General features: G+C 56.9%; 1 protein-coding gene across 1 annotated transcript; it reads right to left on the minus strand.

The window, feature by feature from the left end:
• Window positions 1-24: 24 nt before the first annotated feature.
• Window positions 25-12,753, minus strand: LOC120513887 (calcium/calmodulin-dependent protein kinase type IV-like). The gene is made up of 12 exons (XM_039733728.1): window positions 12,367-12,753; window positions 11,861-11,988; window positions 8,548-8,626; window positions 8,195-8,257; window positions 5,408-5,490; window positions 5,259-5,331; window positions 4,362-4,452; window positions 4,195-4,269; window positions 3,609-3,684; window positions 2,916-2,955; window positions 1,758-1,928; window positions 25-258 (listed from the first exon to the last, which is right to left on the minus strand). Exons 2-12 carry the CDS (start codon window positions 11,956-11,958, stop codon window positions 25-27), a joined length of 1,083 nt encoding a protein of 360 aa, XP_039589662.1. The 5' UTR covers window positions 11,959-11,988; window positions 12,367-12,753.
• Between the last annotated feature and the right edge of the window lie 347 nt (window positions 12,754-13,100).

Genomic DNA, 13,100 nt, shown 5'->3' on the forward strand with positions numbered 1-13,100 from the left:
AAATAAAAAAAAACCCCTTCAGGATTATTTACAAGAACCCCTTAAAGACAACTCGCTGCCTTTGCAGGGAAAGGCCCCCGGGGCCATGGCGGGGCGGTCGCTCGGGAAGGCGCTCAGGCCTGCGCTGGCCTCGGGGCCGCCGGTGCCCTCAGGCCGGGCCAGGCCCCGGGGTCCGGCCTGGCCGCGGCCGCTGCGGGAGCAGTCGTGGTGGCCGTGGTTGCCCAAGCGGCCGGAGGCCACCACGGCTTTCATGGCAGCCTGGGAGAGAGGGATAGGCAGAGAATTAGGGAATTGTGGGGTGTTCGGCCTAGATCCTGGCCTGGCTCAGGAGGCCATGACAGTCCCGCCCCAACAATCCTACCCCCAAACCCCAAACCAGCAATAATATCCCAACAATAACATCCCAACAATCTCACCCCCACAATCCCACCCCAAGAATCCCAAACCAACAATCCTGCCCCCACAATCCCACTCCCAACAATCCCACTCCCACAATAACATCCCAACAATCCCACCCCCAGCATCCCACCCCAACAATAATATCCCAACAATAATATCCCAACAATCCCACCCCAACAATCATATCCCAACAATCCCACCCCAACAATAACATCCCAACAATCCCACCCCCAACATCCCACCCCAACCTCCTGGAGCTCTGGCGGCCTCAGGACTGGGATTGAGGGAATTCAGCACCCAGCACCCTTGGGGAGAGGAACCTCTCCCTAAAATCCATCCCAAAAATCCCCTGGCACCGCTGCAGACTCCAAGATGGTGCTGGCAGTGTTCTGCCCTTCCAGGCCATGGATGGAGACACTTGTCCCTTGCTGTCCCCTCCCTGTGAGGTCCCCAACACCCCACCCCAGCCTCCTGGAGCTAAAATCCATCCCAAAAATCCCCCGGCACTGCTGCAGACTCCAAGATGGTGCTGGCAGAGTTCTGCCCTTCCAGTCCATGGATGGGGACACTTGTTCCTTGCTGTCCTCTCCCTTTACTGTCCCCAACACCCCACCCCAACCTCCTGGAGCTCTGGTGGCCTCAGGGCCGGGATTGAGGGAATTCAGTGCCCAGCACCCTTGGGGAGAGGAACCTTTCCCTAAAATCCATCCCAAAAATCCCCTGGCACCGCTGCAAACTCCAAGATGGTGCTGGCAGAGTTCTGCCCTTCCAGTCCATGGATGGAGACACTTGTCCCTTGCTGTCCCCTCCCTGTGAGGTCCCCAACACCCCACCCCAGCCTCCTGGAGCTAAAATCCATCCCAAAAATCCCCCGGCACTGCTGCAGACTCCAAGATGGTGCTGGCAGAGTTCTGCCCTTCCAGTCCATGGATGGGGACACTTGTTCCTTGCTGTCCTCTCCCTTTACTGTCCCCAACACCCCACCCCAACCTCCTGGAGCTCTGGTGGCCTCAGGGCCGGGATTGAGGGAATTCAGTGCCCAGCACCCTTGGGGAGAGGAACCTTTCCCTAAAATCCATCTCAAAAACCCTCAAACTGTCCCTCAGGATCCAAGACGGTGCTGGCAGCGTTCTGTCCTTCCAGGCCATGGATGGGGACAGTTGTCCCCTCCCTGTGCTGTCCCCAACACCCCACCCCAGCCTCCTGGAGCTAAAATCCACCCCAAAAATCCCCCGGCACCGCTGCAGACTCCAGGAGGGTGCTGGCAGCGTTCTGCCCTTGCAGTCCGTGGCTGGGGACACGTGTCCCCCGCTGTCCCCTCGCTGCCACACGTCCCCGGTGGGCCAGGGTCCCCCGACCTTCAGCTTCCTCCTGGCGTTGAACTCCTGCAGTTTCCTCTGCGTGCTGTCCATGTGCGCGAGCTTCGCCGCCTCGCCGGTGACCCAGGGGTGCTGCAGGGCCTGCTGAACCGTCAGCCTCTTCTGCGGGTCCAAAACGATCAATTTTCTCACCTGAAAGCGCCAAAATCGCTACGTTTCTGTCATTTCGAAGTAAAGGAATAAATAATTATAATAAATATATAATGTATGTTATAATGAATCGTAAAATCAATCATAAAAGTAAGGGAGAAAGAAAGAAAGAAGTAAAATTAATCATAAAATCAATCATAAAAAATAAGGAATAAATAAAGGAAATTAAAGAAAGCAAGAGTACATAATAATAAATAAATAAATAATGGATTCACGTGGAAAAATAAATAATTAATAGCAATGTGTGGGAAATAAATAAATTTAATTAAATATATGTAGTAAATACGTGAAAATAAAATCATGAAATAAAACAAAATGTGGTTAATAAATGAAAAGAAATAAACAAATGCAATAAATAGATAAAAATAAAAGCATAAAATAAGTGAAACCAATAATGCAAATAGTGATAAATAAATAAATGAAAATTTGTAATAAATAAATGAAAACTTGCCATAAATACATAAACATAAAATCATAAAGAAATAAATCAATACTAATATGTGATAAATAAATATAATTAAAGAAATTAATAAATAAATGGATAAAAATGAAATCATAAAATAAACAATCACCATGTTATAAATAAAGTAATTAATAAATAAAGGGATGAAAATGAAATCATAAAAGAAATTATTAACATGTGGAAGAAATAAATAAAACTGAATAAATTAATAAATAAAAATAAAAGGGAGAAGAGAAGAGGAAATGAAGTAAAACAAAATACAGTGAAATAAAGTAAAATAAAGTAAAATAAAATAAAGTATAAAATAAAAATGAATAAATTAATAAATAACAATAAAGTAAGGGGGAAGGGGTGCCACCCGCGGGACACGGTGCCACCGCGGGACACGGTGCCACCGCGGGACACGGTGCCACCCGCGGGACACGGTGCCAGCCGTGGGACACGGTGCCACCCGTGGGACACGGTGCCACCCGTGGGACACGGTGCCAGCCGCGGGACACGGTGCCACCGCCTGCCCCCCTCACCGTCACAGCCTGAAAAATCCAGGAGTTGTGTCCTGGGAAGCTGGGAAGCCTCAGGGGAAATGAAACCAAGAATTGGCTGCGTGCTTCTCCTGTGCTTTGCTGCTTTGGAGTGCTGTTTACCCACAGGTCACTGTTTGATTAATTTCATGTGGATTGGTTTTATTTAATGACCAATCACAGCCAGCTCTGGAAAAAGGTTTCATTGTCATTCTGTTTAAGCCTTCTGTCTGTATCCTTTCTCCATTCTTTAGTATAGTTTTAGTATAGTATTTATTTATAGAATGTAAAATAATATAAATATAAAATAATATAAATATAAATATAAATATAAATATAAATATAAATATAAATATAAATATAAATATATAGATATAGATATAGATATAGATATAGATATAGATATAAATAAAAATATAAGTATAATATAAATATAATATAATATAATAATAATAAAAGTAAATAGTACAATAATACAAAATTAATACTAAAATAATACAAAATTATGATATTAAAGTAATATAAAATAATAATATAAAAATATAATATAAAATAGTAAATTAGCCTTCTAAAAACATAGAGTCAAATTCACTCAATTCCTCCTTTGTCCTGGGGACTCTGGAAAATCCAACCCCCCTGTGGCAGGGCCAGAGGGGACAAAGGCACCGCGCTGTGTCCCCTGGCTGTGACACTCACAGGATGTAGGTGATGACGCCCACGCTCCACATGTCCACCTCGGGTCCATAGGGACACCCGTGCAGGATCTCGGGGGCTGGAAGGAAAATCTGGGGGTCAAAGGCACCCATGGGGGGGTTCCAGTGCAGAAAACCACCCTGGGCAGCAGGAGGTGTGGAGAAAAGGGAGAAATGGGGAGGAAAGGGGATAAATGGGGAGGAAAGGGGATAAATATGGAGGAAGAAAAGGATAGATGTGGAGAAAAAAATGGATAAATGTGGAGAAAGGCTGTGCCCGGCCTCAGGCAGAGAAAACCCCCTGGAATGTCCCTCTCACCCCAATTTTCCTCTCCCCAGAATGTCCCTCCCTCCCTCCCAATTTTCCTCTCCTGAAAATGTCCCTCTCACCCCAATTTCCTCTTCCCAAAATGTCCCTTCCTCCCAGTTTTCCTCTACTCACAATGTCCCTCCCTCTCTCCTTCTCACCCCAATTTTCCTCTCCTCAGAATGTCCCTCTCACCCCAATTTCCACTCCCCACAATGTCCCTCCCTCCAGGTTTCCCTCTCCCCAGGACGTCCCTCCCTCCCTCCCGTCCCCCCGCGCTCACCGCAGTACCCCGGTGTCCCACACACGGTTTTCATGGTGTCCTGCTCATCCACGATCTTGGAGAGCCCGAAGTCACCTTGCGGGGACACAAGGGGGTGGCAGTGCCATCAGGGACGGGCACCGGGATCCCCTCCCGTGCCAGGACCCCCGGGCACGCCCCCAACCCACCGATCTTGAGGGGGGCATCGGGGGACAGGTCTGCGTAGAGCAGGTTCTCGGGCTTCAGGTCCCGGTGCACGACCCCGTTCTGGTGCAAATACTGCAGAAAAGAGGAAAAGTGGGACGTGGAAAGGAAGGGAACGGCCGCAGACGGAATTTGGGAGGTGGCAGCAGCCATTTGGGACCTGGCACCACCCTGGGACCCGCCAGCGCTGTGGTGGAGCCGATTCCAGCTGGGAGTTCCTGGTTTTTAAACCCTCCTGTTGCCATGGAAACTGGGATGCAGAGCGGCCCTGACCTTCCTCCTTCCTCCTTCCTCCTTCCTCCTTCCTCCTTCCTCCTTCCTCCCTCCTCCTCTCCATCCCCCCTAAGAGCAGATCCATCCTCTCCCAGTGCTGCCTTTGGAAGGCCAAGGGCGAGGGGACAAATGAGGTGTTTGGGATGGGGGCAGCTCCGGGCCCCTCTCCCCAGGGATATTTGGGATGGGGACAGGTCTGGGCCCCTCTCCCCTGGGATATTTGGGATGGGGGCAGCTCCAGGCCCCTCTCCCCAGGGATATTTGGGATCAGGGCAGCTCCGGGCCCCTCTCCCCAGGGATATTTGGGATCAGGGCAGCTCCGGGCCCCTCTCCCCAGGGATATTTGGGATCAGGGCAGCTCCGGGCCCCTCTCCCCAGGGATATTTGGGATCAGGGCAGCTCCGGGCCCCTCTCCCCAGGGATATTTGGGATCAGGGCAGCTCCGGGCCCCTCTCCCCAGGGATATTTGGGATCAGGGCAGCTCCGGGCCCCTCTCCCCAGGGATATTTGGGATCAGGGCAGCTCCGGGCCCCTCTCCCCAGGGATATTTGGCTGCAGCCCCCCCGGTGCCCCCCAGGCCCCCCTGGGCTGTCCCAGGGCCACGTTACCGAAACAGCCTCCAGGATCTGCTTGACCACGTGCGCCGCGTCCCGCTCGCTGTAGAACCCCCTCTCCACGATCCTGCGGGCACACGGAGCCTTCAGCCCCCTCCATCCTCCTCCTCCTCCTGGGATCCACCCCCAGGGCCCCTCTGTACCTGTCAAAGAGCTCTCCCCCCGTCACCAGCTCCAGCACCAGCGCGATCTCCGAGGGCGTCTCGAAAATCTCCTTCAGCTTGATCTGGAAGGGGCGACAGGAGGGAGTGTGGGGTGTGGGATATGGGATATGGAGTGTGGGATGCGAGATGAGGGATGTAAGGTGTGAGATATGGGATGCGGGATATGGGATGTGAGATATGGAATATGGGATGAAAGATGTGAGATATGAGACATGGGATGTGGGATGAGGGATGTGAGGTGTGTGATACGAGATATGGGATGAAGGATGTGAGCTATGGGATGTGGGATATGGGATATGAGATATGGGATGTGGGATATGGGTTGTGGGATGTGAGATATGAGACATGGGATTTGGGATGAGGGATGTGAGGTGTGAGATATGGGATGTGAGATATGGGATATGGGATATAGGATGTGGCATGTGGGATATGGGATACAGGAATGCATCCTGGCTGTGCTGGGAGGAGACTTTGGCCACCAGGGAGAGTGGAAAGGGTTGTTCCAGGGCAAACATTTCCTTCCTCTCTTTGTTTGGTTTTTCCCACTGTTGATTTGTTTTCACCTGAGTTTTTTGAACTCTTTGCAGCAGCCTCGCTCACTTGACGGGGATTAAAGATGAACCTGGGACTGTGCAGAGCCCTGACCCTCTTCACATCTCCCAGCTTGTTTCTAGAGGAGCTCCTTGGGAGCATTGGAGTTTTGTAGCTCCATGGGCACCTCGGAGCCTCCGTCCAGCCCTGTGGTGTGGGAGCTGCATCCCATGGGATGGATCCTGATCCTGCACCCCTGGGAGGGGGTGAGGGAGAGCCAGACACACCTGCAAGGTCACGGCCACTCTGGGATCCAGGTTTTGGAAAAGTCCCTTGGGCTGTTCTGCAGCAGAAGAGGCACCAAACCCGTGTTTTCCTCCTGACTTTTTGTGCTTTGGCTCCCACACGAGCCCTTTGTGCCTCCACAGCCCATCTGGAATTAACAATTCTCTCTTAAAGCGACGTCCAAATGCAATTTTTTTTTTTTTTTTTACAAAAATGGAAACCCAAGAATTTCATGCTTCTTAAGACTTTTGTGACACTGCGAATTTCATGGGGCTTTAATCATTCCCTTCCCAGGCTGGGTGACAAGCCGTGATCCCCCGCGGGGTGAGAGACACTATGTGGCAGCTTATTGCATTATAATAATACACGGAGCACTATAATTTTCCTATTAACTTCAAAAGTTTACAATCCTATTATCAGCTGCTGCCGAGGTCGGTGCCGCACGATAGCGGCGCCGGCGTCAATAAGGGAGCAGAGCAGCTCCTCTTCAAACATCACTTGAGCCTGGGATGAGCAGAACCCCACGGAAACCTCGGGGATTTAAATATTCCAACAGGCTGGATCCTCCTCCGTGGCTCTGAGGAGCTGCTGCCTGGAGAGGGGAGGGAGGAAATTGGATTTTCTGTGCTGTTCCTGATAACACATCAGAGAGGAGCCTCTTCCCGTCCACCTGGGCTGCTCCAAGTGTGTGATTCCCATCCTGGCTCTCATCCCTGCGTCTGCCCAGACGTCCTGGGATGGGGGAAATGTCTCCGTGGAAGAGGCTGAAGCACCAAATTGCCCCAAAAACACTGAAACACCCCAAAAATGGGCCCACGCCGAGCTGGCTGAGAGGCTTAGAGACAACCTGTCCCCAGTGCTTTGTCCTCTTTATCTCTGTTTTCGGGATCTTTGGGATTTCTCTTGGCTTCATCTCTTGGAATGAAACTTTTGGGCTTCTCCAGAGGAGGATGGGCTGGGAGCAGCCGTGCCCAGGGTTTGAGGGATGCTGCAGCCTGGGAAATGGCAGGACAATGTCCCAGGGATGTCCTGACAATGTCCCAGGGATGTCGTGACCACAATCCCAAGAGGAGCAGGGCCTGTCCCAACCTCAGCCCCGCAGCAGCTCCCAGGTGCCTTTTCCATCTCATTTCCTTAACTCAGGTGTCCCCCTGATCCTTTTGCAGTTTTCCAGAGGAACCATTCAGTGGGGACCAGCCTTTTTTGGGAGGTGGGGGCACGGAGCCCCCCAGCCCCTGGCATTGCAGGGGGGCTCTGCTGGTCCTGGCTGGGTTAGATCTGCTCCAGCCCCACTCCTGTCATCCCGGGAGTGCTGAGCCCAGGAGCCATTCAGTGGGGACCAGCCTTTTTTGGGAGGTGGGGGCACGGAGCCCCCCAGCCCCTGGCATTGCAGGGGGGCTCTGCTGGTCCTGGCTGGGTTAGATCTGCTCCAGCCCCCACTCCTGTCATCCCGGGAGTGCTGAGCAGGCAGGACACAGCCCCAGCCCCACGGCCTCCCCTTTCATCTCCCCCGGCAGGATTCATTACAGACAGGCAATTTTCCTGGCATTCATTTGATCTCCTCCATGGAAATTGCCTGGTGGGAATCTCAAGCCAGGCTGTGGGAGGGGGAGGACAGGGGGGGTCCTTGGCCTTGGATATCAGAGCTCAAAGGAGCTGCAAGGAGCAGGAATGTCAGGTGGCAGGGAGAGGGGAACCACCTGGATGCTGTCAGCGAGGCAGGGAGGGGACACGGGGGACAGGAGGGGACAGGGGGTGCAGGAAGGGACATGGGGTGCAGGAAGGTTTTCCATGGGGCGCTGCCTTCATCCCTGCACCAAGACAGGGTGAGGACAAGGACAGTCCAGCCCTTCCCTCAGCAGCAGGCTGAGTTAAGGGCAAAGCCACCCCCAGCAGCCGTGGACCCGGCCCAAAGGGAGGTGGCAGCTGTGTCACCAGGCTCCTACTCACGATGTTGGGGTGCGAGAGCCGCAGCAGCACCCCGATCTCCGTCCTCACGATCTTTTTGTCAATCTGGGAAGCAGAGTTTGTGTCACCTGTGCTGCCAGGCCTGGCTCTGGCTCCCCACCCCGCAGAGACCCCCCCCATCACCCCCAGAACATTTCCATGGCTGTCCAGAGCCCTCCCCCACCCCAAATCCCAGCTTTTGTCCACGTGGGACCCCCAGATTGTGGGAGCGATGCCCAGTGCCAGCCCCTCACCCATCCTGGTGCCAAGGGGCAGGGGAGGGGACACCACCAGCCCTCCCCCCAGCTCCTGCTGCTCCCCCTGCCCATCCCCAGCCCCTCTCCTGCCCCACTCACCGTTTTCTTCAGGATCTTGGCAGCGTAGGGAGCTCCCGTGCCCTTCTCCTGGCAGCTGAACACCACCGAGGTGGCTCCCCTGGAGGGAGGGGGGACGTGAGGCTGGCACAGAGCTGGGGGTCCCGCTCTCCCTGTGCCCCCCAGCAGCACCTTTGGCAGTGCCAGGCCGTGGGAGCTCAGCGTGGATCCTGCTCTTCATGGATCTCACTTTTCACGGATCCCCCTCCTCCTGCATCCCCCCATTCCTGAATTCCCCTCCCCTTCATCCCTATCCCACATCCCCTTCCCGCACCCCTCCCGCGTCCTTCCCGGCTTTTCTGGCTAAGATTATTTTAATTAAACCCGAATTCCACAGGGAGTTTAAATCCTTTAGCCGCTTTCAGGACGGGACGGAGCCGCCGTGTCCCCTCTCGCAGCCTCTCGGCGACAGCAGCGACACGGCCGGGGCCCCGTCCCAGCCCATTCCCAGCTGGAGCCGCCGCGGGTGACGCGGGGACCGCGGCCACCGCGCCCCGCAGCCGGCGGCGATCGCAGCTCGAGTTAATCGCGTTTCCTGAGCGCTGGACGGTGAGATCAGCCCCGCGCCCCCGGCCCTTCCGGGGCTCCTTTGCAATTCCACCTCCCTGCCCGGCAGATTAATTCCTGCCCCCGAGGAATCGGCCGCGTTTTACCGAGCTTTGGCTCCGCCGCCTTCCGGGACGGAGCTCAGGCTGTGCCCGGCAAGATCAGACCCCAAAACCACCGACTTTCACACCAAAACCTCCCCTGAGCCCACCGACGCCCCGGGGGCTCTCCTGAAAGAGGGATTTGTCTTCAAACCCGGAGGAGATTTTGCAACTCATCCGGCTGGAGTTGGGAACGGCGTTGCCATGGCAACGGCAGCGCCGGGTACCAGCGCGGCCCGGGATGCTGCGGGATCCAGGAGCCCAACCCCGCCCAGCTTCAAAACATTCCTTCCTTTTGCCAAACGTTCTCCACGAAACTTCAGCTTACAAACAAAAAGCCATTTGGAAACGGATTGTCACAGCTGGGAGGGGCGGCCACCACCTGCTCCGGCTCAGGAAAAAGGGCAAAAAGCTGCAATTTGACCCCAAAACTGCATCGCTGCCGCTGCGACCGCCACGACAGCGCTCTTCCAGCGGGAGAAGCCACGAGGTTATCCTTGGAATTTCCCAGCCGGGCTGGTCACGGGGCAGGACCCTCCCCGCAGCTGAATCCCAGCCAGGATCCGCCGCCTCTCGCCCTCCCTCTGCATTTTTCCGCACGGACAATCCCCAGCCTGATTCCCGGCGCTAACGAGATCATTTAGGAGCGCTCGGCTCGGCGTTTAGCAGGGCTCGGGGTGGCTCCTGTGCCCGCTGTGCCCCTGGCGCTGCCCCTCACGCGTCCCCAATTAGGGCAGCGCTGCCGGAATTCGCCACGCCTCGCCCCCGGCCTCAAATAAATATCCCCAATCAGCCCTGCCTGCGACGGGAGATAATTGCATTTGCTTTCCAGATGAACTGGAAAATGTCGAGCGATGGGGTTTGCTGGGAGGCTGGAATGTGTGGCTGGTGTGAGAGCAGCCCCGGGCTGGGTCCTCCCCGCTGTCCCACATCCCTGTGCAGTTCCCTCCATCCCTCTCCTGCTCCCCGAGGCTTCCCGGCTGGAGCTGGGTCCAGCCTGGCCAGGAGGGGCTCTGAGGGAGGGCTGTGCGTGGGGAGGGGGCTCCCAGCAGCCCAAATCCCACCCAGATCCCAACACGGGATGGCTCCAGGACTGAGAGCAGCTTGATTTAAGCCTGGTGCTGAAACTGGATGGATGGAGGGATGGATGGATGATGGATGGATGGATGGAGGGATGGATGGAGGGATGGATGATGGATGGATGGATGGAGGGATGGATGGAGGGATGGATGATGGATGGATGGATGGAGGGATGGATGGAGGGATGGATGATGGATGGATGGATGGAGGGATGGATGGAGGGATGGATGATGGATGGATGGATGGAGGGATGGATGGAGGGATGGATGATGGATGGATGGATGGAGGGATGGATGGAGGGATGGATGATGGATGGATGGATGGAGGGATGGATGGAGGGATGGATGATGGATGGATGGATGGAGGGATGGATGGAGGGATGGATGATGGATGGATGGATGGAGGGATGGATGGAGGGATGGATGATGGATGGATGGATGGAGGGATGGATGGAGGGATGGATGATGGATGGATGGATGGAGGGATGGATGGAGGGATGGATGATGGATGGATGGATGGAGGGATGGATGGATGGATGGATGGTGGATGGATGATGGATGGATGGATTCCAGGGGTTCCAGGCCTGTCCTTCTGTCCTACATCCCTCTGTGCAGAGCTGCCAAGCCCTGGGCTGATGTGGCCACACCTTAACACAAACCCTTCAATTCCTGCTTTCCCCAAAACTGCTGCTTTTTAGGATTCTCTGAGGATGGAAACCCCGGAGCAGCTGGGCCTGGCCCAGCCTGAGCCACCAAATCCCCCTGTTCTGAGCCAGGGCTCCGAGGCAGAGCTGCCTCCCCCTGGCACAGCCCAGAGCCCCCCCAAACGGGATCATCAACCTTCCCAGCACGGGCTCCTGGCACTCCTGGCACCCCCTGCCCGAGGGGCACCGGGATCACACCCTCAGATGGGCTCTCCAAGCCAAATCCAGAGCTGGGAATGCAGGCTCTGTGGAGGCTGGCACTGCCAGGCCTTTGCAGGGGGCTGCTGCAGGCTGGACCCTCATGGCCCACCCCCAAAGCCTTGGGGTGCTCAGAGGAGTGAAGGGTCTCCCCACGATGCCACTGCCATGGAATGAGGAATATCCATCTCCACAGCCCCAGGGACCCCCAGCCCCACCTGCAAACCCCCAGGGAGCACTGCCAGACCCTGGCTGCAGCATCACAGCACAGGCCAAGCGCCAGAGGGGAGGCTCTGTCCCCATCCATGCCCCTATCCATCCTTCCACAGCCCTTCTGCATCCATCCTTCTCTCCTGCTTGCCCAGCCCTTCCTGCATCCCTCCATTCTTCCATCCCTCCTCATCCATTCCTCCCACATCCGTCCATCCTTTCCTATCTATCCCTCCCTGCATCCTTTCCTGCATCCCTTCACCCCCATTCCCCTTCATCCCCCTCCCCCAAATCCCTCCACCCCCCCAATCCATCCCCTCCGTATTCCTCACCCCTCCTCACATCCCTCCATCCCCCCTGCCTCCCTCCATCCCTCTCCCCACCCTGCCCCTCCAGGACCCTCTCCCACCCCCCGGGGGTCTCCTGCCCCTCCCCGTTGGCTCTCCCCGCCCGGTACCGTCCCAGCTCGGGGCCCACGATGTAGAAATCTTCCAGTGCCGCCTCCCGGTGGGATCCATCGATCCAGAAGTCGCTCTCGCTCTTGGAGGACGGCATGGTGGGCTGGGGGCTGCGAGCTGCCTCCAGCTGCGGGCAAGGGGAGACCCCGGCATGGATGGCCGCAGCCCCCCCGCGTCACCCCCACCCAATCCCCCCCAGTGCCCAGATGGCTCGGGAAAAACCAGCTCGGGATTATCGAGCGCCACGGAACCACAAATCCCCTTCCCACCCGGCACGTACGATGCTTTTCCCGAGATAATTCCCCCCGCTCCGGGATGTTTCCCCCCCGGCTTTTTCCACCTCCCCCTTTTCCCACCCCATTCCCACCTTTTTGGGGTCCTCAGAGTGGGCAGGCCGGGCACCCTCGGGCTGCTTTGCACCCCGATTCCTGCAGCCCCCCCGAACCCCCCCCGCCCTCCGCACGCCCCCGGTAATTTTGGGGTGGGGTCGTGGCTCGGCACGTACCGTTACCTGCGGCGCCGCTCGCGTCCCCCCCGGCGCTGCCTCATCCCCGGCGGGTCCCGAGCCCGCGGGGCCCCCGCTGCTCCCCAGACCGGGGCTCAGCTGCTCGGGGGGCCCGGCGGGGCTGGGAGGATGCAGGGATGGGAAGATGGAGGGAGGCAGGGACGCGGCGATGGGAGGAGGGCTCGGCAGCGGAGCGCTGCAGGGACCGGAGGATGCCGGGCTGCCGGGATGGCGGGATGGGAGGAGGCAGGGATGGGGGACACCGGGCAGCACCGGGAGGCGGCGATGAGAGCAGCAGGGAGAGGGGAAGGTGGGGACGCGGGGCCGCGGCTGCGGAGCACCGGGAGCCTCCCCGGCAGCAGCACCGGCTCCGCCGCGCTCGCCCGGCTCGGCCGTGCCACCCCCCGGCCCGGCGCCGCCACTGCACCCCTCGCCCCCCGGGGCTACGGCGCTCGGGGGGTCCGGGCCCCGCCGGCGCCGGGGGTCGCGGGGCGGAGGGGGCGCGGGCGCTGCCCGGAGCGGCCGCACGGTGACGCCGTCGCCCACCGGATGGGAACGGGGGGGAGATGGGAGGGGGCTGGGCTGAGGTTGGGATTGGAGAGGGATGGAGTTACGGGACTGGAGGGGGAGTGGGCGGGGGATGGTGGGAATGGCGCTGGGGATGGCACTGGGAATGGTGGGAATGGCACTGGGGATGGTGGGAATGGCACTGGGAATGATGGGAATAGGCTGGG

The sequence above is a fragment of the Passer montanus genome, unplaced genomic scaffold (genome assembly GCF_014805655.1).
Source record: "Passer montanus isolate IOZ18808 unplaced genomic scaffold, ASM1480565v1 scaffold112, whole genome shotgun sequence".
Classification (NCBI taxonomy): domain Eukaryota; kingdom Metazoa; phylum Chordata; class Aves; order Passeriformes; family Passeridae; genus Passer; species Passer montanus.